Genomic DNA, 22,046 nt, shown 5'->3' with positions numbered 1-22,046 from the left:
AGATGTATCACCTTACGCAGCAACAGCAGCAGCGTCACCAGTAGCAGCATCTCAGAAACGCCAGCTCGTTACAAGGCAGGCTACGCTGTGTATCACCGGTTTCAGTAAGAGGCACACCGCCGACAACCTCTTAGAGAAACTGAGGGAAATCATCGCCCAGTGGCTTACCCCACTTAGACTCTCCTGGGGATTTGTGATATCTGACAACGCCACCAATATTGTGCGGGCATTACATCTGGGCAAATTCCAGCACGTCCCATGTTTTGCTCACACAATAAACTTGGTGGTGCAGAATTTTCTGAAAAGCGACAGGGGCGTGCAGGAGACGCTTTGGGTGGCCCGAAAAATTTCTGGCCACTTTCGCCATTCAGCGACTGCGTGCCGAAGACTGGAGCGCCAGCAAAAACTCTTGAACCTGCCCCGCCATCACCTGAAGCAAGAGGTTGTGACGCGGTGGAACTCAACCCTCTATATGCTTCAGAGGATGGAGGAGCAGCAAAAGGCCATACAAGCCTATACATCCACCTATGACATAGGCAAAGGAGGGGGTATGCACCTGACTCAAGCGCAGTGGAGAATGATTTCCGTGTTGTGCAAGGTTCTCCAGCCCTTCGAACTTGCCACACGTGAAGTCAGTTCAGACACAGCCAGCTTGAGTCAGGTCATTCCCCTCATCAGGCTTTTGCAGAAGCAGCTGGAGAAAGTGAAGGAGGAGCTAAGACGGAGCGATTCCGCTCGGCATGTGGGACTTGTGGATGAAGCCCTTCATTCGCTTTGCGAGGATTCCAGGGTGGTCAATCTGTTGAAATCAGACCACTACATTTTGGCCACCGTGCTTGATCCTAGGTTTAAAGCCTATGTGGTGTCTCTCTTTCCGGCCGACACAAGCCTGCAGAGGTGCAAAGACCTGCTGGTGAACACACTGTCAGCTGAAGCGGAACGTGACACGTCAACGGCTCCTTCTTCATTTTCTCCCGCAACTGGGGCTGCCAGGAAAAAACTTAGGTATCCTAAGCAACCCGCTGGCGGTGATGCAGGGCAGGCAGGACCAAGTTTGGACATCTGGTCCGGACTGAAGGACCTGGCAACAATTTCTGACATGTCTACTGTCACTGCATATGATACTGTCACCATTGACAGAATGGTGGAGGATTACATCGGTGACAGCATCCAAGTAGGCATGTCAGACAGTCCATACCTGTACTGGCAGGAAAAAGAGGCAATTTGGAGGCCCCTGTACAAGCTGGCTCTATTTTACCTGAGTTGCCCCCCCTCCAGTGTGTACTCCGAAAGAGTGTTTAGTGCAGCCGGGAACCTTGTCAGCGAAAGGCGTAGGAGGTTGCTTCCACAGAATGTGGAGAAGATGATGTTCATCAAAATGAATTATCAGCTCTTCCAGGGAGACCAGCCTCCAGAAGGTACAGAGGGACCTGTGGTGGTGGATTCAAGTGGGGACGAGTTAATACTTTGTGAGGATGAGGATGTACACACTGAAGAGGGTGAGGAATCGGTGGATGAGGAGGATGAGGATGACATCTTGCCTCCGTAGAGCCAGTTTGTGCAGGGACACATTAATTGCCAGCTTGTTTTGTGGGGGCCCAAACGAACCAATCATTTCAGCCACAGTTGTGTGGCAGACCCTGGCGCTGAAATGATTGATTTGTTAAAGTGTGCATGTCCTGTTTATACAACATAAGGGTGGGTGGGAGGGCCCAAGGACAATTCCATCTTGCACTTCTTTTTTTTCTTTGCATTATGTACAGTTTGGGGCCTAGTTTTTCTAACTGCCATCCTGTCTGCCACTGCAGTGTCACTCCTAGATGGGTCACGTGTTTGTGCCGCCCACTCGTGTCGCTTAGCATAGTCATCCAGCTACCTCGGTGCAACCTTTTGGACATGAAAACACTATTGTGAGGTGTGAGGTGTTCAGAATAGACTGGAAATGAGTGGAAATTAAGGTTATTGAGGTTAATAATAGCATAGGAGCAGAGAAACCAACAAATTCTGTGATTTTAGCTGTTTTTATGCTTTTTAAAAAAAAAAATACAGATCCAAAACACAAAACCCAGAACCCAAAACACGGAAGGGTGGTTTTGGCAAAACCAATCCAGATCCAAAACACGAAGAAAGATCCAGATCCAAAACCAAAACACAAAACACGAAAAGTGGCCGGTGCACACCCCTAATATAAATGCAATAAAATTTTGCAATCAATAGAGGTTTTTAGCATAATCATGGCCAAGGTTATGGGCCTACCCACCATATCCAGGTAACCTCTTTTGGGTAGGTCCCTAACATACTAGGGTTCAAATCCAGAGCGCAGGACCCACCAAAACTGGCCCAGCCAAGCCGCCCCAGGGCACCACCATAGTAAGAAAAGTGCAGTGTAAAGAGATAGTTAGGAGCAGCTACAGCTGCATATATAAAGAATGAAAATAAAAAAGTGAAGTACATATATATTAAACACACACACACAGTGAAGGGTTAAAATGTGTTATAAAGGAAAATGTGTTATAATGCGGTGTCCTGAGACAGATTAACCAACGCAATCCAGGGGGACCCACACCCCAAAAATGAACCAAAGTTGCACTACAGTATATAACTTGTAGGACTTATCTAGAATTGTGCCTAATACAGTGTGCATATACATTACCATACTCCATGCTTTTAAACCAATAAGGAAGGGTGCTAGTCCAGAATGAGGGCGTCTCTTTTCCCTCAGAAGTGCAATAAAGCACATTAAATGGAGCATATGGGAAAGATTTCTGGACTGCACAACCTGACTATATATATGATGGTACATAAGGTACATAAGCGGTTAAGGGACCCACCGGGGCGGCCCATTATATCTGCCTGGGGGTCCCTTTACCAACCTGTATCAGTATACTTGGATAGTCTATTGAATCCTGTGATACAATTAATACCTTCATATCTAAAGGATACCACAACACTTTTGGTATCATTGGAGACCATGATATGATGTGCCGTTTATAGCATATATTATTTGTTTTTATGGGCTGCCCAGCAACGCTGAGTTGGGCTCACGTGGGGGAGTGGAGAGCCGGTGAAGTCATCGAACGGCGACGTGCTGTCTGGCAGCGTTGTCCGGGACTACCCTGGCTTGCTCTCACCGGGTGTGGTGCATCAGGATGTTGATTGGGTAAGTGCTATGGGTATTTATATGTGGGTTTTGTCTGTTTATTTGTTGCTGTATGTCCTTGGTGACGGGTTGAAGTTCCCAAAACGTGGGAATAAAGGACCGTTTTACTATTGCTGTAAAGTATTGTGAGTGCCTCCCTTTTGAAAAAAAAAAAATATATATATATATATACATATGCAGAGGTGCGGCACTGCAGACATAAGACCAGCTAGGATCGCGTAGGTATAGTCAACGTTTCCTTGTTTCATTTCACATTTTCCTCAGGACATTATATATATATATATATATATATATATATATATATAGACACACACACAAATGGACCCAACATCTGCGGGTCACCTCAGTCAGTCTGCTCCTCCTGTCCCTGCCCCGTCCCATTATACTTACTCCCCTAGTGCCCCGTCTTCTTCATGCCCATTGCTGTGGCGAATACCTGCACATCACACCTAATGTGCATGGCTTCTGCAGTGGGAGCTGGGGCGCTAGCTGTGCACATTAGGTATCACATGCACATACCACAGTCTCATCTATCAGCCCGGCCCCTCAGCCCCGCAGGCTGACTGAGTCTCACTCTTCACACTTTAGCCGGCTGCCTGTCATTTAATGTTAAAATAAGGAAAGATTGATGTAACTGTGTATAACACTTTTCAGAATGGTGCTGGTTATCACCAGAAGTAATTCTGAAATAAAAGTCAAATTCAAGAAATACAGCTGCAGGAAAGCAGGATATAAATGTAAGGTCTAATTCAATAAATCCATTTTGGGGGTAAATAAATTCAGTGTGTTAATTGCAAGTATTGTCACTCATTTACCCTTGTATCCCAAAAGTGTAAGGGAAAAAAGTCATTAGTAATTGTGTACCATAATATTCCGTAATGTGTGCAGCCGCGGTACATCACACTGAATTTAATATACAAATTCCCAGGGGTAAATTTACTAAAGGTCGATATATATAGATTTAAAATTTATCAACATCGACAGCCTCAAAGTGCTGGTTTAGCACACCAGGTGTGTCTTAAAGATACAACATTTAACTGCAAAGCTGATGTCTAATACCCCTTTTTCATCAAAATCCCGGGTTTGATTCAGGTTTGATTCAGACCCGCTCGCTAAGATGCATACTCTCCCTGCTGCCGATGGTATGCATTGTGTATGCATTGTGCGCATGTATCCGAGTGCGCATGTGCATACCTTAGCGACACATAATGCATTGGCTCGCTGCACATAGACAGCCCAGCAGAGTGAGTGACAGGGGAAGCCATTTGTAGGTGGTAACAGGGGCTGGCCATTAAAAACAGGGGGTGGAGGTGCAAACGCAGCCGTGCCTGAGCATCTCAACGGCGTTGTAGAGGTGTGTATAATTATAAGACAGCATCATCACCTGGTTTGTTTTTACACTGAAGTGCACGCAGTAGTGTATGGTCAACCTCAAGCACTGCGATAGCATCCGATGTTACCCGATGTACCGACGGTTGCATACACTTCCTGGACATGACGTGCACAAGTGGGCGTCTTAAAACAGGCTGGTGGGTGTTTGGATACACTATGTGATCGCTCTCTAAGAAATACTGGGCGTGCTAATGCATTGATGTGTGATAGCACTACCTACGCAATTTGCATACACCGTGCGAGCGATCGCATCTAGCGAGCGGCTCTGAATCAGGCCTACTGTTCCAAGCTGGGTCAGACCCGGGATGTACCCCATTTCCACTGTGGCGTCGCCGTTCACACTGCACACGGATGCAGTGCCGGAGCTTGGAGATTATGTCATCACCAAGCGCCAGAAACTCCAGATCTCTCCTGAACGCCAGACCGGAGCGGACCGTCGACCAGGGAAGGGGTTCTTTCCAGGTGGGGTGTCATTCTGGAGGCTCTCTGACAGCTGTCACCGGGGAGGGAGAGATTGCAGCCTCCCAGTATGAAACGGGGATGGGGTAAAAAACGGAAAGGTCCGGACCATACGGGGAGGCTGTAATCTCCCCCTCCCCTGTAACAGCTGAGACAGACAGTTTCCGAATACCAGCCAATCACCATGCGGTAAACGGGTCCCGGGTCAGAAGACCCGGGTTACCAGTTTCTACTGAGCCTGACCAGGGTTTTACCCGAGTAAAACTCTGATTTTTTTCCTAGGAGTCTTTTCCACTGAGCCGCTACCCGAGTTGACACAGCAATAACCCGGGTATTCTGACCAGTGGAAAAAGGGTATAATTGCGTATTTGTCACTACCATTTTTTATTTATTTTAATGCTGCCAAACAAAGTGAAATAAGCAAATACCTTTCTTCCGACTCTGTTGTTGTGTAGGTTCATCAGAGCTCTTGCATCTTTTCCTTTTCCTTCTTTTGCATCCACAAATGCTCTGGCAAATTTGACACCATAGTCTATGTTATCACTGCAGCCACCCCAGTCAAAGCTGCCTCTGCTATCTTTGGAAGAGCCTTTTTTCTTAGGATCACAGGAACAGGACTTCAGCTCTCCTTGGCTGCATGCCCTAGTGATAGCAAACACCACTCCGGCAGAAGAGATGGCATAAACAAAGGCAGACTCACGGCTACCTGGAAATGTAGAGAAAGGAGTGAAAAATGCTTGCTGTAAACATAACTGCACTTGATTGTTAATAATCACTTGTGTATTGTATGAACCCACAACTGTATCTATTGCTGGGTACACACTGACAGATACATTGGCCGATCAATTGATCGGCCAATAGATCTGCTGCACGTCAGCCAGTGTGTACCCGCGATATGTTGGTGAACGTCGTCGTTCATAGACATATCGCATTGGCTGTGCTGCACAGCCGATGGACAGATATGTCTGCAGACATATCTGTCCATCGGCAGGTGTGTACAGGAGGTCGGCAGACCGTCCATACACACACAGCGGCAGCCGCGGGGAGGGACACGCCCCCAACACCCCCCAGCTCCCGCCCCCTGAGACCCGAGGGCACAAGCAGATGATGACTGTTCAGTGTGTATGACCATCATCTGCAGATATATCTGTCAGGTGTGTACCCACCTTAAGAAACAGCTACATATCCCCGAGGCTAGGATGAGTGAGACACAGAGATGGTATGCTGCTCCTTAAGTAAATAACCCAGAAGTGATAGCAAATTGTCAAGCAACATAAATATATAACAGATACAGTATGTTTCTACACCTGCTAGTAGTGACCCATCTCAATTGCATTTTAGGAAGTTATTAAAGACTCTGTAAATTGAAAATTAATTTGCTTAATTATGCCCAAAAGTGTGCAACGGTTTCATGTAATTTCTTTGTATGTTGAGCCAATGCAGGAGTTGCCCGATTACCAGTAATTCTTTCAATTGACCATACCAGGAAATGGCCTCAATCTTATAAAAGCTAAATAAAGAAAAAGTCAATGTAGTTCTCCTAAAAAGTTGTTAGCAGTGCTTAGGAAACAGCCTATAAGAAATATAGACAAAGGACGGTAAAAATGCATATAAAGCTAGTCTAAAAGAGATGTTGTCACCATCCCTGGGGTCAGGATGCCAGTGCTCACAATACCAGGGCCAGAATCCCGACTGCTGTCATCCCGATGATAAGTAGTAGGATTAGCATTAAGGTTAGGCACTACGGAGGAGGGTTAAAGTGAAATGGGAGGTGGGGGGGTAAGGGTTAAGCTGCGGGTTAGGCTGTGTACCATCAAATGTTGGGATTCTGTCGGAATGCCGTGATTGGTATTCTGACCGCCGGCATCCTGTACCCAACCTGTCTAAAACACTAATACAATTAAATTTACTGAACTAAAAAGGGAAAGGGTTGGATATGTTGAAAGAGATAAAGCAAAACCATAGAGCCCAAATAACTTTTTTCACTGTAGATACTGTTGAAAATTCAAAGGGTTCATGCATATTAGAGGGATAAGATACAGTGGAAATTAAACGGTGTGATCCTTTTTGGAATTAAATGTGATCGTAATTTCATCTTCACGTCACAAAAATGGACAAACAATCTGGTTAATCAAACAATGCACAAATTACAATACATCTCTTGTCCATATTGAATACATCCTCCTAACATTCATAGTATAGGTTGGAAAAAAAGTGAACCAGAGGCTGATTTAGATCTCATGGGGCCCTAAGCAAGACACCAATTTGGGGCCCCCCTTCCTCAAACAATCCATAGCACTATATTTTCATTCCTGATTCATTCCCCTGACATTATTTGTCTTTCCTTCTTATACTTTGCTTTTTTTTTAAAAAAAATCCCAATTGACCAACCCCGATCTTAGCAGTTGTAGAAGATTTAATAGTGTTCACTGCAGGAATTTTTAAGACAGGAGTGCTGAACACAGAGGAGGACACATCTGTGCACACCAAAGCAGAGCTGTAACTACACTTATTTGTGCCCAGTGTACATAAAGAGGATTGGTGCTGCCATTCACAATTGAAGCAGGGAGAGCGCTCTCCAAATCTATGCGACAGAAAAAAAAAAGAAAACAAGTGTGGTCTTGCTGGAACCACACAGTAGTGCCCCTTCGTCACATTAAACCACACAGTAGTGCCCCTTTGTCATATTACATTGCACAGTAGTGTTCCTTAGTCACATTACACTGCACAGTAGTGGCCCTTATTAACATTTTGTCAGACAGTAGTGCCAATTCATGTTATGCCACACATAGCCCATTCACTTTATGCCACACAGTAGCACTCCTTACAAACATGACACTTACACATGATGCCACACAATTATGCCCTTTACAAATTATACCACACAGTAATGCCCTTTATGCATTATGCCACACACAGTAATGACCCTTACACATTATGCCACACACCGTAATGCCCCTTGTAATATTATGCCACACACCGTAATGCTACTTACACATAGTAATTTCTAGCCAAAATAATTTTTCATTCTTTTAAGCATTAACCAATTTAAATACAGTAGGATGTAATTCACTTAACATACACTTTTGTCCAAAGTTAAAATATATATTAGATTATTGGCTTTAACCAAGTATTTTAAACATTTATTATATATACTAGAAGTACTGCAACCCATATCCTCTGAGGGCAGATAACTTTGGTATTAGTTGAGATTAGTCCAAAATGTCCTAAAGTGATAATGGGTGTTTGTTAGGGTAATTTTACTAGCCCTGTTATATTTATTATTTTGTAATATATGTATTTCCTACTGTTTACTGTATAGGCCTCATCATTATATGTGCAACAGAGACAATGATCCCAGATGATACTGCAGTTCATGATAATATAAGGAGTAGGGATAAAGAGTAGGTGACATTTTGACCATCAGGAATTTTGTGCTTTCTAGTACGCTACTGTGTTTGATCAATTTTGTGTTTTATTTTTTCTAATATTTTTCTATTAATATAATGTGAAAGAATCTCATACTGAGAATATATAATTTGGGGGCTGATTCAGCAAAGCACGGAATTGCAAAGCCGCACACAGGCAGTTTTTGCAATTCCGTCCTTGGTAATTTGGTAATGCAGCAGGAGGCACCATATCTCCTGCATGCATTAATGATCTGTGTCCTTGGACGCTGCATCGCATCATCTGTGTGTACCCCAGCTGACTGAGTGACTATGGGGTCCACTCAGTTCACGCAAGCCGGCCCTCGCAGATAAGGGAAAGAGGCCGACGGAGATCCTGGCCTCTTTCCTCCCCAATGGCAGCAACACGCCTGTTTTGGAAAATGGAAGCCCTGCCCCCCCCGCCCACAAGCAGCAGCAGAATGTCAATCACTGACAGTCTGCTGCCGCTCTGCGCACGATCATGCAGACACGTTCAGCAGTTCACTTGCGGCCAGCACCTCCCCCCTTGGAAATGGCATATTCGACTATATGCAGAGTTTTATACGCCTTGTGGTGCGCCCGTCCCCTATCCCTATGATTGTCTTGTTACTAATCATTATCCGTGCCCATCAATCTACACAGAAGATGCACCTAGGAACAGGCATATGTACGCTTAGCACCAACTCTGTGGCTGCAGTTCCAACAACACATCCTCATCTCTTGTACTTGTGTATGCTTGGCTCATGCCCATTTTTCCACTTCTGCACGCAGGCTGAAATCTGGCAGCCAGCTCCTGGCCTCCCTCATAGAGAAAGAGAGCAAGATTTTAGATGTGACTTCTTCTTCTAGTGCTGCTTTAAGGAAACAGAATATTACTGTAGTTAATGCCTATCTTTTTTCATATCGTGCCGGTCCCTGGGTGCTCGGTGATTGACTCACCCCCATTCGCGACCTCCCCCCTTCCTTTCCCACTACTGTAGCACTGGCACAAGACTTACCTTCATTTGTGCTCACTCTGAACTCGGACCTCGGCTTCTTGTTCTTCAAGCTTGTTCTCAGCTGTTCTCTCTCTGTACGTGAGATGTCACACGCAGCATAGAGTGCAGAGGAGAGGACAGTGAGCCAGAGCGGCACCCGGCAGCTGTCCAATGTACTGACAGTCTGCTGGGGCCGGTACTATATAAAATAAGCCTCCATTTTACAGCCCTGTTGGCAGGGCCGCCTGGGACCCGCCAGACCCTAAGCGGCCACCTCTGTTGCCTAGCAGTAAATCCACTACTGTAGAACCCCTAGGCTAAGGATTACAAAGCTAATTGGCATCAGCAGTTAGCTAGCCTGTAGTCCAATCAATTAGACAAGATTGGAGGTGTTGGTCAGAGTTGCCTTGCACTACCAATTTTTGATTTTTCTATTCACAGGAAGCATTGCATGAGGCAAATCATGCCTCCAGCAAATGAGATCTCAGAAGAATTAAGATTAAGACTTGTTGACTGCGAGAGCACAGCACAGCATAGAATGCTCAAGACTTACAGAAATCTCTGCAACTTGCAATCATATTTGATCACGAGTCTACAGTACAAAAAACAGTGAATAATGGTGTTCATGGGAGTACACCACGGAAAAAGTCACTGCTGTCCAAAATAAAATGACTGCAGCACTACTGAAGTTCCTTAAAGATCATCTGGATGTTCCACAGGGTTACAGTCAGAATGTTTAGTGGACAGATGAAATTAAAAGTTTATTTTTTTTGGAAGGAAAACAACACTTTGTGAAGAAAGAAAGGCACAGCAACACCCCAGAAGCAAAACCTCATCTCAGCTGTAAGGTATGGTGTATGTAGCATCATGGTTTGGGGCTGCTTTGCTGGCTCACAGCCTGCACCACTTGATCACAATGACAGAAAAAAATATTTTAAAAAGTTTACCAAAACATTTTCCATCTGCAAATGAAAGCTCAGAAGACGTTGACTGATTCACCAGGACACTGACCCAAAACACAGAATTAATGGTCCTGACTTCAACCCGATTGCGGCGCTTTGGCATACCTTGATGAAAGTGGTACACACCAGAACACCTAAGAGTATTGATGGCCTGCAACAGTTTTGGAAAGAGGAATGATTTCAAAATTCCCCCTGAACGTTGTGCGGGTCTGAACCGCAGCTACAGAAAACATTTGATTGAGGTTGTTGCTGCCAAAGGAGGGTCAACCAGTTATTCAAAACAAGAGTATACATACTTTTTCCACTTGCGCTGCAAATGTTTACATGGTGCATTCAACGCTATCTGAGGAAGCGGCAGGTGCGATGAAATGCATTGCAATTTTAAGTGAGAATTTAATTTTGCTTTTATGCTTTATTTTTAACTCTGATTTTCAACTTGTGATACATTTTTCAATAATTTTTACATTATTTGCATTTTTAATTATTCTTCTAACCATTGTCTACAGTAGTGAAAACGATTGTTATTTATCCATGACAATAGTGAGTTGTATTATGCCATTAATCTAACTAAGAAGTCATTTGATTATGGATTATGATTTTTTTTGTTGTGTCATCCCTTATTTGCCAATTGCAGTACATATTTCATGTTTGGGTAACAGGTGTTTGATCACTTATATCTTAAGTGCTGACACTACCTTTAACAGTCCTATATTGCTATTCTCCCATTTATGGAGAATAAGGGACTAGTTTTGAATAGCAGAAGTGTCACAATGAAGTTTTGTACAGTCCTCAGTGCCGGGGATACTCTCCTGTTTTTAATTCCAGAGAAAAATTCAACACTCCATTAGAAAAAAGTCACACTGAATGGCAGACTATTGGTAGATACATATTCACTGAGAATTATGCCAAACCCTGTTCTGGAAACTGAGGGTTTTCGTAGGTATCTCCAGGGCAGAAAGAGAAAAAGAGAAAACCAGATAGGGCTAGGAGAAACAGAGAGCAAGAGCGTAGAGGAGGAACAAGGGGGAAGTCAGAGTGAAGGACATTTAGAAGAGAGAATCTAGGAGGGCAAATGGAACTGTGGCAGGTAACAGGTGGAGTCCACGGCAGAGTAAATAAAGTCCCTGCACTGTGCATTCACTGAGAGTGATATGGGAAAGCAATAACAGAAGACCATCTGCTGTGCTCCAATCAGGAAAGGAGCCAAAAGATCAGATACACAGACACCAACATAGGACTGTAGAGAAGGCTGAAAACTAATTAGCACACCGCAGCCACGCATATTAGGTAGACACACCAAGCAGCAGAGACCAAATGACTGGAGGAAAGTGGTAGGGCACAGGGAGTGTCAGTATCAGCAGTCATGGACACCACTGGCCTGCATCAAACGCTCATCAGGCCACTGATTGATGGCTCTCCCAATTAGAAACCTTAACAGTACCCAGCAGGGTTCAGCCTTGGGATAGAAATTATATAACACCCCTTTCAGGTGTTACCACTAACCTCCAGCACTCATCATTTACATATTAGCCAGCCACTAAAAAATCCTGCTCACTGCTCTCCGCCAGTGCCTGAGTATCAATTGTGTCCTACATAGGTGCTACCACTCCAGAGTTATACTCTTTAGTATAGTTTTCTTTCAGTGTTGTTTAAACTATGGTACTGTGTTTTCTCGATCGCAGCACATCCATACCCGTATTTCCATCCGTGGTGTTTCCAGTCCTCATACCAGCTAAGTACTCTGTTACTTTCTTGATAGGAAACAAGTACACTGGGCCGAGACCTGGTTCCTCACCAAGTATAAGCAATATCATTTTTCAGGGATTCCTGGTGAAGTTAAGTGGGAGTTTTAGAATCTGTGCCAGGGTGTTTGGCTGTGTCAATTCCACATGTTTGCATTTACCATCTGTGTGTGCGTACTTTGATACTTTGTCTGTTTTGAGCTCCAGGGTTATTGCAATATAATCTGTATATCTCATTGCACTCTACGCACTGTTTCCACAACCCAAAAAAATCATGTAACTTTGAATGGGAGCAGGTAATGAGCATAGATGAGAGACCCAGATCTTGTGCAGAACATGGAGGTCGGATTGGGATATATTTTGAGAAAAGTGAAGAGATATATGTTGTTGTAGTTTGGTAAATAGCCTTATGTGTAAGTAAAAGTATTTTATATAGAATTCGGTAGAATACAGGTAACAGATAGAGAGAGTGACAGAGCAGAGCAGCAGCAGATGAACGTTTAGCAAGGAATATCAGCCTCACAGCTGCATTCAAAATAGATTGTAGGGGTGAAAGCAAGTAAGGAGACTATTGCAATAATCAATACGGGAGATAATGAGTACATGAATTTGAGTTTTTGCAGTGTTTATGGTCGTATTCTGGATATGTTTTTTTAATGTATTTAACAGGATTTGGAAACAGATTGAATGTGGGCATTAAAGGACAGTTCAGAGTCAAGTATGACATTTATGTATGTACGGTATTCTCAATTGCCAGATACTGTAGGTAGATTTTGTTTTTGAAATGAGAAATTTTTTTTTTAAAAATGCACACAGTCTTAAGACAGAGCAGGTAGGCTGCCAACTATGGATTCCAACTAACCAATTCCCCACTTGAGAAAACTCTAAAGTGATATCAAACAAAAAGTACTACTACAAAAGAAGAATATAAAATAACATCATTTATTAACAGCCATCTTGTGAAGCAGTGACCTCAGTCGATCTACAGAGGCGGCTCTTGCAGTTCACTGGGAATGAGTGGACAGACCCAGCAACATATCTGAGGTCAGGCTGTAATATAGCATTTGAGTGCAACAGCTCACAACAGTGATCTTGGAGACTCCAGGGAGCCTAAATCATCTACTGTATGAGGAACCACACGTGCATTATACATGGGGCTCTACCTTCCCCGGCAGGAATTTAACCTCTTTCCATGTGTATTATCCTAGTCACCGGTGGACCCACTGGGACTATCTGAAATACACAATTAGATGGGTACTGTATACTAGAGCATTTCCCTTTCATATGTTTATGGATGTGCTATTTTAATAGAAATCACTTGAATCATACAGTGCATCCGGAAAGTATTCACAATGCTTCACTTTTTACACATTTTGTTATGTTACAGCCTTATTCCAAAATGGAACAAATTCATTTTTGTCCTAAAAATTCTACTCACAATACCTCATGACGACAACGTGTAAAAAGTTTTTTTGAGATTTTTGCATATTTATAAAAAAAACCACTAAGAAATCACAGGTACATAAGTATTCACGGCCTTTGCCATGAAGCTCAAAATTAAGCTCAGGTGCATCCTGTTTCACTGATCATCCTTGAGATGTTTCTACAGCTTAATTGGAGTCCACCAGTGGTAAATTCATTTGATTGGACAAGATTTTGAAAGGCATACACCTCTCTATATAAGGTCCCACACTTGACAGTGCATGTCAGAGCACAAACCAAGCATGAAGTCCAATTGTCTATAGACCTCCGAGACAGGATTGTCTCAAGGCACAAATCTGGGAAAGGGTACTGCTGCTTTGAAGGTCCCAATCAGCACAGTGGCATCCATCATCCATAAATGGAAGAAGTTCAGAACCACCAGTACTCTTCCTAGAGTTGGCCGGCCGTCTAAACTGATCAATCGGGGGAGAATCAGGGAGGTGACCAAGAGCTCAATGGTCACTCTGTCAGAGCTACAGCATTCCTCTGTGGAGAGAGGAGAACCAGTAGGACAACCATCTCTGCAGCAATCCACCAATCTGGCCTGTATATTAGAGTGGCCAGACGGAAGCCACTCCTTAGTAAAAAGCACATGGCAGCCCACCTGGAGTTTGCCAAAATGCACCTGAAGGACTCTCTGGTCTGATGAGACAAAGATTGAACTCTTTGGCATGAATGCCAGGCGTTATGTTTGGAGCAAACCAGGCACTGCTCATCACTAGGCCAATACCATCCCTACAGTGAAGCATGGTGGTGGCAGCATCATGTTGTGGGGATGTTTTTCAGAGGCAGGAACTGGGAGACTAATCAGGATAGAGGGAAGGATGAATGCAGCAATATACAGAGACATCCTGGATGAAAACCTGCTCCAGAGCGCTCTTGACCTCAGACTGGGATGACGGTTCATCTTTCAGCGGGACAACGACCCTGAGCACACAGCCTGTGAATGTCCTTGAGTGGCCCAGCCAGAGCCCAGACTTGAATCCAATTGAACATCTCTGGAGAGATCTGAAAATGGCTGTGCACTGACACTTCCCATCCAACCTGATGGAGCTTGAGAGGTGCAGCAAAGAGGAATGGGTGAAACTGTCCAAAGATAGGTGTGCCAAGCTTGTGGCGGCATATTCAAAAAGTCTTGAGGCTGTAATTGCTGCCAAAGGTGCATCAACAAAGTATTGAGCAAAGGTTGTGAATACTTATGTACGTGTGATCTTAGTTTTTTTTTTTTATAAAGTTGCAAAAATCTCAAAAAATGTTTTTACACATTCTCATTATGGGGTATTGTGTTTAGAATTTTAAGGACAAAAATGAATTTATTCCATTTTGGAATAAGGCTGTAACATAACAAAATGTGGAAAAAGTGAAGCGCTGTGAATACTTTCCGGATGCACTGTATTATGCAAGTTTTATCTGATGTTTTGATACAATTGCTATTTTTATATGTTATTTTTTAATAAATTATATGTTGAAATTTGCCAGTTGGAAATTTAGTATGTGAACCTTTGGGTTAGATACCACTTATTTGGTAGCCTACGAATCATCCCTGTTAATTGTAGAGCAGGTATAGGCGCTACTTTTTGATATATTTTGTTTTTGGTATTTAAAACAGAAGTGGCATACAAAATACATGTATACATTATCAGCATATAAATCATATCTACCATATATTTTAAAATAATTTGTTGTTCAAATGTGGAACTGGATGTTGAAACTGAGTGTTCAGTTCCATGAATGTACCGGGCCCTCCAGAGCGATATGTAATCCTCACCACATTGGATAGTTTTTGCTGTGGCAGCTGTCTGATACTCACAGAAAAATAATATTTAACAGAGTTTCAGCAAACTACACTTCTAGTTGTGATAAATCTTACTTACTGTAAATACAATCCTTGTTCACATGTCACAATGATTAAAGCCTGTTGAGAGCCATGTAAAAGCTCCAGATTTTTCTTTTTCTTTTTTTATTTGTACAGAACTTTGCGACCAGTAATTTAGAAAAAAAAACCTTGGTGGATTAAATAAAAAAGAAAACATGGGGTTCTGTAATCCATTTCAGATTTAAGCACTTATACTTCTCAAGTTTGCAACAGCCAAGGAAAATGCAAAGTCACTCCAGAAAATACTTGGGTGGGGTAAAGGACCAGTTAAAGGATACGTTTTTGCATGCACAATCTTGAAAACAGTCTGTACAAGAAACTGTCCAAGTGTCCAATTTGATGTATTACCCAAAATTATAGTGCATATCGAATATTTGAAATATGAGAGCAAAGTACAAATATACCTGCACAAATGAGGTGTTATGTGACTAGTGGATTTTCAAAAATCCATTTCAATGCACAAACAAATCAAGCATATTTACTCCCTAACAAACTAAAATGGTCATCTTGTGAACATTCCCACCAAGATAACAAAAAAACTAAAACAAACCCCAAATATATTTCTGACTACAAAAAATGCAAATGACTAAAGTGCTTGTGAATTCAATTGCAAGAGCCAACAGAATATATTATACAACATATATAGTAAACACCATGGGGCACCTTTTGTTTCAATTAAACACACTCAAACTGTATTGTATTATCTTCATTACAGATTGCCTGTAAATCTTTAACAGGGAACACCATAAATATCAGGCAGGTAAATAAGTCAAATAATAAAAAAAAAAACCATCATAAACTCCAGGGTATAAAAATCACAACACGAAAGAGGGAACAAATAATAAATAAAATAGCCATTACACCCTTTATGTGTAAATAAATAGCAAAAACCTTAACATTTCTCTAATCAAATATGATGTAAGATTACGATAACTTAATTTTTGGGGGTCTGTGCTCCCTATAGCCCACCCTATACTGCTACAATAGCTAAGTGGAGAATGTGGTAGTAACTGGACTATCTTCTGATGATAATATGATGTACTTTTCTGTCTAATCTCCTAAAGTTGACAATCCGCTACGAATATCAACATTGATTTCAGCAGGCAGTCAGTCAGTCATAGGGTAAGATAATAAAACAAACCATGAGGAGAGAAGTGTCAGATGTTTGTAACTTTTTCAACTACTTCATACAAGTGTCAAAAGGTCTTGACCAAATAATAACTGTATATCCTGATTCCTATATTAAACCTGTAAGAATAGGCATCTGTTAGATTTGTGTATTTTCCAGGGTGTGCGCTCCTGTAAGTTACAAAGTAGGACAAGTTGGTGTTTTAAAAGTTAAATAGCTGTGGCCCTGATTCACTACGGAATGCGATTATGCACGCAGTTCAAATGCGATAGTATGCTAATCCATTGAGATCGCTATGCTGTCACTGCACTACATAAGGACGCCCACTTTACCTTACACACATCTGTAATGTTTAGCAGGACTGCAAAAACATTGGTACAATCGCAGCCTCATGCACACTTGCACAAGCCCTGACCTTACTCAGAAATTGCTAACTTCCACGCACGCTATCAGGCCTCAGGCTGAGTAGGGCATCGCAGTGGCTAATTCAACCAACCACCTCCCCGTTACCACCCACAAATGGCACTTCCTGTCACTCTGTGATCGCAGTCCCTATCGCAATTGCTAGTTCGCGCACACGCACTGCGATGCATACGCATGAGCAGTACGCAACAATTGTCCGATTGTGTGCATATTACCAACTGCGTTCCTTGCTGAATCAGGCCCTGTGTCTGTAGATCCATAAGATATTACCAAGGTTAAATAAAATACAGAGCAAGCTATGACGTATGAATATACTGTGAATTCTATAAACATGATTATTGAGTTTCTCAACTACATTTTTCACTCTAGTTTTTCTATCAATCAAGTGTCTACAATACAATTACCTTGCAAAAACTACTGTAAGCTTTGTTGATATTACTCCCTATGGACCTATTTATTAACCCCAAAAATGCAGTCAAACCTCTGAAAAGGGTTGGGTATGATATACTGGTGGCTGAATACACAGATGCCAGAAGCCCGACTGTTGGAGATCCAAACTACGGCTGGTAAGTACCATCCCCCCCCTAACCCTCCCTTGGTCGTGCCTAACCCTAGCCTCCCCCCCGGTGGTGTCTAACCCTAATCCCCCCTTCCTGAACCCTAAACCTAACCCTTCTGGGGGGTGCCTAACCCAAACCTCCCCCCGGTCATGCCTAACCCTAACTCCCCCTCCCCATGGGGTGCCTAAACCTAACACCCCCATCTCTGGGCTAACAGTGAAGGTAAGCCGGATACTTTCCTTTGGGGTGCCGGTGGTCCGGATGCAGACGCTGGTATCTTCAACCTCTTCGGGATGCCAGCATCGGGATCTTGATCCTGTGCAGGATTCCAGCATCGGGATAGCGGCAGCCGGCATCCTGACTACATCCCCTCTGAAAACATTGGTCTTTAGAGGATCTCTGTATTTTAAAACATCAGGAACATTTAGGTTGATATCTGCTACATTTCCCCCCTTTAAGCTTACTAGTTTACTCCCCAAAGTTTTCTATGGCAACTATGAAAATACAACATTTACCAATTGTTTCGATGGTGACCCCAGGCTGCGAACGGTTGTTCGTATTGCCAGCAGGGAAAGGACTGTCCATATATCAGTAGCAACAAATTAGCCAGTGTCCGCTTTTGGTGCCAAGACCACATGGCGGGGGGTTACATTTTTTGGAGTTAACTGACGCGTTTCGCCTCTCACCACCGAAGGCTCTCTCAAAGACTGAAAGTTACCCTGGTCTGTTTCTCCTTATATCCCCCAGATCTAAAATCCAGTTGGATGAGGTTTTTCCTGATACTCAATAGACTCCGGTGTGTGATTGGCTGATCCTGAATAGACTTCTCACATTGAATTACATTGCCACTGAGAAAACATAAAAAAACAAAAACATTCTAAAACATCTAAAATATTGCATATACACATATATTAATACTATCATAAATTCCGATCTGATAAAGTAAATGTATAAACCCTTATTTTCTAAAAGATTGGCAAAAAATTAAATATATATAAAAAAATAAAACAATGCCTCTTTCCCTACCCGGGGATTGAACTCCTGACAATGAGGGGAATCCAATTAGAGGCAAAGTTTTTGCCTGTCCGACTTTTCGCTTCATTCGCCTGTTTCAGAGGCAAATTCATTCCATGCTCGTCCCTGCTTTTCGCCTAATTCAATTGCAAAACAGGCGAAAACGGAAATAGGCGAATGCGGAACAGGCAAAAAGTACTGAAAGAATTGGGGAAATCAGTCTGTACCCCAGAAAAAGATACATTAACATAGGGAATCAATATAGATGTGTACTAATAGCCCTAATAAGACTATTTTTGGTACTTACATTGTGTAAATTGCTTGCTATTAGTGTCTTTGTAAAAGGGGTGAAGAATGGCATAAAGCTGTATTTTTTGGTGAAAATAAGTATTCCTGTCAAATTTGGGGCACTTGAAAATGGGTGCTAGCATATTTTTACGTCTCTAAAGTGAACTTTTTAAAACATGAAAAATCCACCTGCTGCATGCACCTGCAATCCCAAAAACACCTGACCCATACTGGGGGACCCCCAAGTCGTCTATTTCGCTACTTTTATGTTTATCCCCCCACTTTTTACATTTTCACCCCAAAAATGACATGTCTTTTTTGGGGTGTTCTTAGGTTTTTCTTTTTTGCAGATTTGTCCTTTGGGTTGCTGTCCCAAGGGTTCTGAGTCATTTTCCCATGTTTGCACCCCAAAATAAAGATTTTCCACTTCTTTACACCTGCTATTGATTGGAGAATCTTTTTTGGAGAATTGTTTCCGCTTAGGCGAAATTGTCCTGGAATTGAATTTGGCGACATTTTTTTAGGCGACATTTTCGCAAAAAAACTGGCGAAAATGGCTTTTAGTCTCTAATTGAATATGGCCCAATGTGCTTACTAATCCCTCGCTCTAACCTCTACCCCTATTCAAAAGGTCCAAAGTTCCCATGGTGATCAGAAAAAATTATCCTGAAGTGATTTTTATTTCTTCAGCAAGTCATATTGTGTTTCTCATTCTTTATGCTTACAAACAAAACATAGTATATCAGTAAGACATTGCTTAGTTACCTCAGACATTACAGTGGAATCAAAGGTTGATAAAATTGGTGTTTATGTAAATTGCCAGGACACCTGGATAAGAGCAGGCAAACTCAACTAGATGATGCTACAGTTAGAATGGCAGTTCTCCTTTCCCTTTATCCAACTCAACCTTATCTCCTTAGCATTTCCCTTTTCCTCTCCTCTAAAACCAGTCTTTATCCTGTGGATTACATATTTCTCCTTAATTTGCTGTTGCTTTCTAGGACTATGTCCTCTACCAAACCATGGAACTCTACTTTGACCCATTTCCCCAAAAATGCTCTCTCACTGCTGAGTGCCTCTGGAGGAAATCATTCTTCCTTGCTGACCTCCTCCACATCAGATTTATTCTCTCTTCCTTTAGCTCCAGTTCTTGACTTGCTAAACAGTCCTTCAAGACCCTAATTTCCTAGTCCTCCAAAGCCCACCACCTCTTCCCACCTTCAACTGCTCCTTCTTTCCCACCCACTCCCCTTCTACCTCAGTTCTCTTACCTTTGTCATCCACATTAATTCCAAAAATGAGTCCATCCACCATAACATCTTCTCCCTTTAGGTTTTCACCCAACAAGACTGCAATCCTTGCCCTCCTTCCCTCTGGTGTTGAAGTCCATTCCCTCCTTACCTCAATCCACCTGTGCCCTTGTCGCAATCCTAACCCAGCTTCTCCGGTCTCACCCTTTTAAGGAATACTCCCATATTGCACACCTGATCAATATATCTCTGTCCTCTGGCACCTTTTCCTCATCCTTTAAACATATCACAAACTCCACTATCCATCTATCTTTCTTCCTTGACCTCTCCTTCCCCTTTACATATGCAAACTCCTTGAGCGAGTGGTGTATAGCAGCTTCAGCTCCTTCCTCTCCACCAACCCCCTTTATTACCCTCTACATTCTGACTTTTGCGCTGTTCACCCCACCGAAACTATCCTCACCGAAGTCTCTGATGTCCTCCTCATGACTAAATCCAAAAGAAAGTTTTCTATTCTTGTACTCTTCAACATCCCATCAGCATTCAACACCATTGACCTTCCAATCCTTTGTGAATATGCTCTTCTGGTTTTCAGCTGTCACAATCCAAGGGACCAAAGTTCCTACCTATGGGGTCTGGATTGGTGCTGGCTGATTCCTACTTGCCATTGGTGTGCATTATACATATATTCTACAGATCTCCTCATGTACATATGCTCCAGGACTCTCTGCAGTGGCTCTTACCTCAGAACTCCAGCATTCTCCTCTTTGCCTCATACATCACATTTCCAGCCTGTGTTCCAGCACTCCCCACAGTGCATCTTACATTGTAGTTTAAGCCTAAGCTACAGCACCATCTGAAGTGCCTCATACATTAGTTTCAGCCTGTGCTCCAGAATTCCAAACAGTGCCTTACACAGTACCTCACTTTTTCAGCCTGTATTCCAGCACTCTCAGCAGTGCCTCATCTCACAGAACCAGTCTGTCCTCTAGCACTCTCCTTAGTGTCTCATATCTCGCATCTCCAGCATGTGCTCCAGCACTCTACATTGTCTCAAAACTCATAGCTCCAGCACATTCCTCAATGTTTCATATCTCAGTTCCAGTATGTGTTCTCATTTAATCAGCTGTGCCACCACCATATCTCAGTTCTGTCCAGTATTCCTGTGGATTATTTCACTCCATTTCAAACAGCCCCCATCCAGAGTTCCTGTACTACCAAAGCCTCATACCTTGTGCCTCTTTAAAATTACTATATTATCAGTAGAATCACCATTCAGTACCATCTTTCTAACATTACATCTGTAAGGATACCATGCAGATTAACCAAGCAAATGGAATCCTCCACATGTTAAAATCATACATGGAGGATACCAGTTGCTTGGTTAATGTGCAGTGAATCCCTGCAGGTGAAAAGTACCACTTGCTCACATCATTGCCTTCTTTCCATAGTGCATCCTGGTGCCATCACTTCTCCAGGTAAACGACACACATCGGCGTGCTTCACTGCATTCCAGCATCTTGATTCTATACAAATCCAGCTCTAATTCAATACATTGAGCCAGTAGTGATGTCATGTCCCATTTGACACGTATGACTGACGTGCATTCCACTGTGGAGTGAGCATGCTCAGTGGCCTCACTTGGGGGGTGCGGATCAAACTGGCTGTCATTCTCCCAGGGGTTGACACCAAAGTGCCAGCTCCTCCTAAGTGACCATGAGCCGGACACTGGCGGTGTGGGGGCTGGGTCAGCCGGCGTTCCTGGAAATGGGGTGTGTCGACAAGGAGATCTAGTGTCAGGTTACAGCGTAGGATTGGCAATTACTGATCTCAGAACCAGCTTCCCCTGACCTCGCGAGCCAAGTACCATCTCATATCATCATTCTCCTGTGCCAGTTCTGCGT

At 42.9% G+C, this 22,046-nt stretch overlaps 1 protein-coding gene across 1 annotated transcript in view; it reads right to left on the bottom strand.

Moving 5' to 3' along the window:
- WNT2 (Wnt family member 2) overlaps positions 1-22,046 on the bottom strand; it is a 136,802-nt gene that overhangs the window by 65,472 nt on the left and 49,284 nt on the right. The window contains exon 3 of the mRNA XM_088456227.1: positions 5,440-5,717. Coding sequence (XP_088312353.1) covers positions 5,440-5,717 — 278 coding nt within the window. The remainder of the gene's footprint in view (positions 1-5,439; positions 5,718-22,046) is intronic.

This window comes from Taudactylus pleione, unplaced genomic scaffold (genome assembly GCF_031769625.1).
Source record: "Taudactylus pleione unplaced genomic scaffold, aTauple2 ptg000041l, whole genome shotgun sequence".
Lineage (NCBI taxonomy): Eukaryota > Metazoa > Chordata > Amphibia > Anura > Myobatrachidae > Taudactylus > Taudactylus pleione.
This window is presented reverse-complemented; position numbering and strand designations above follow the sequence as displayed.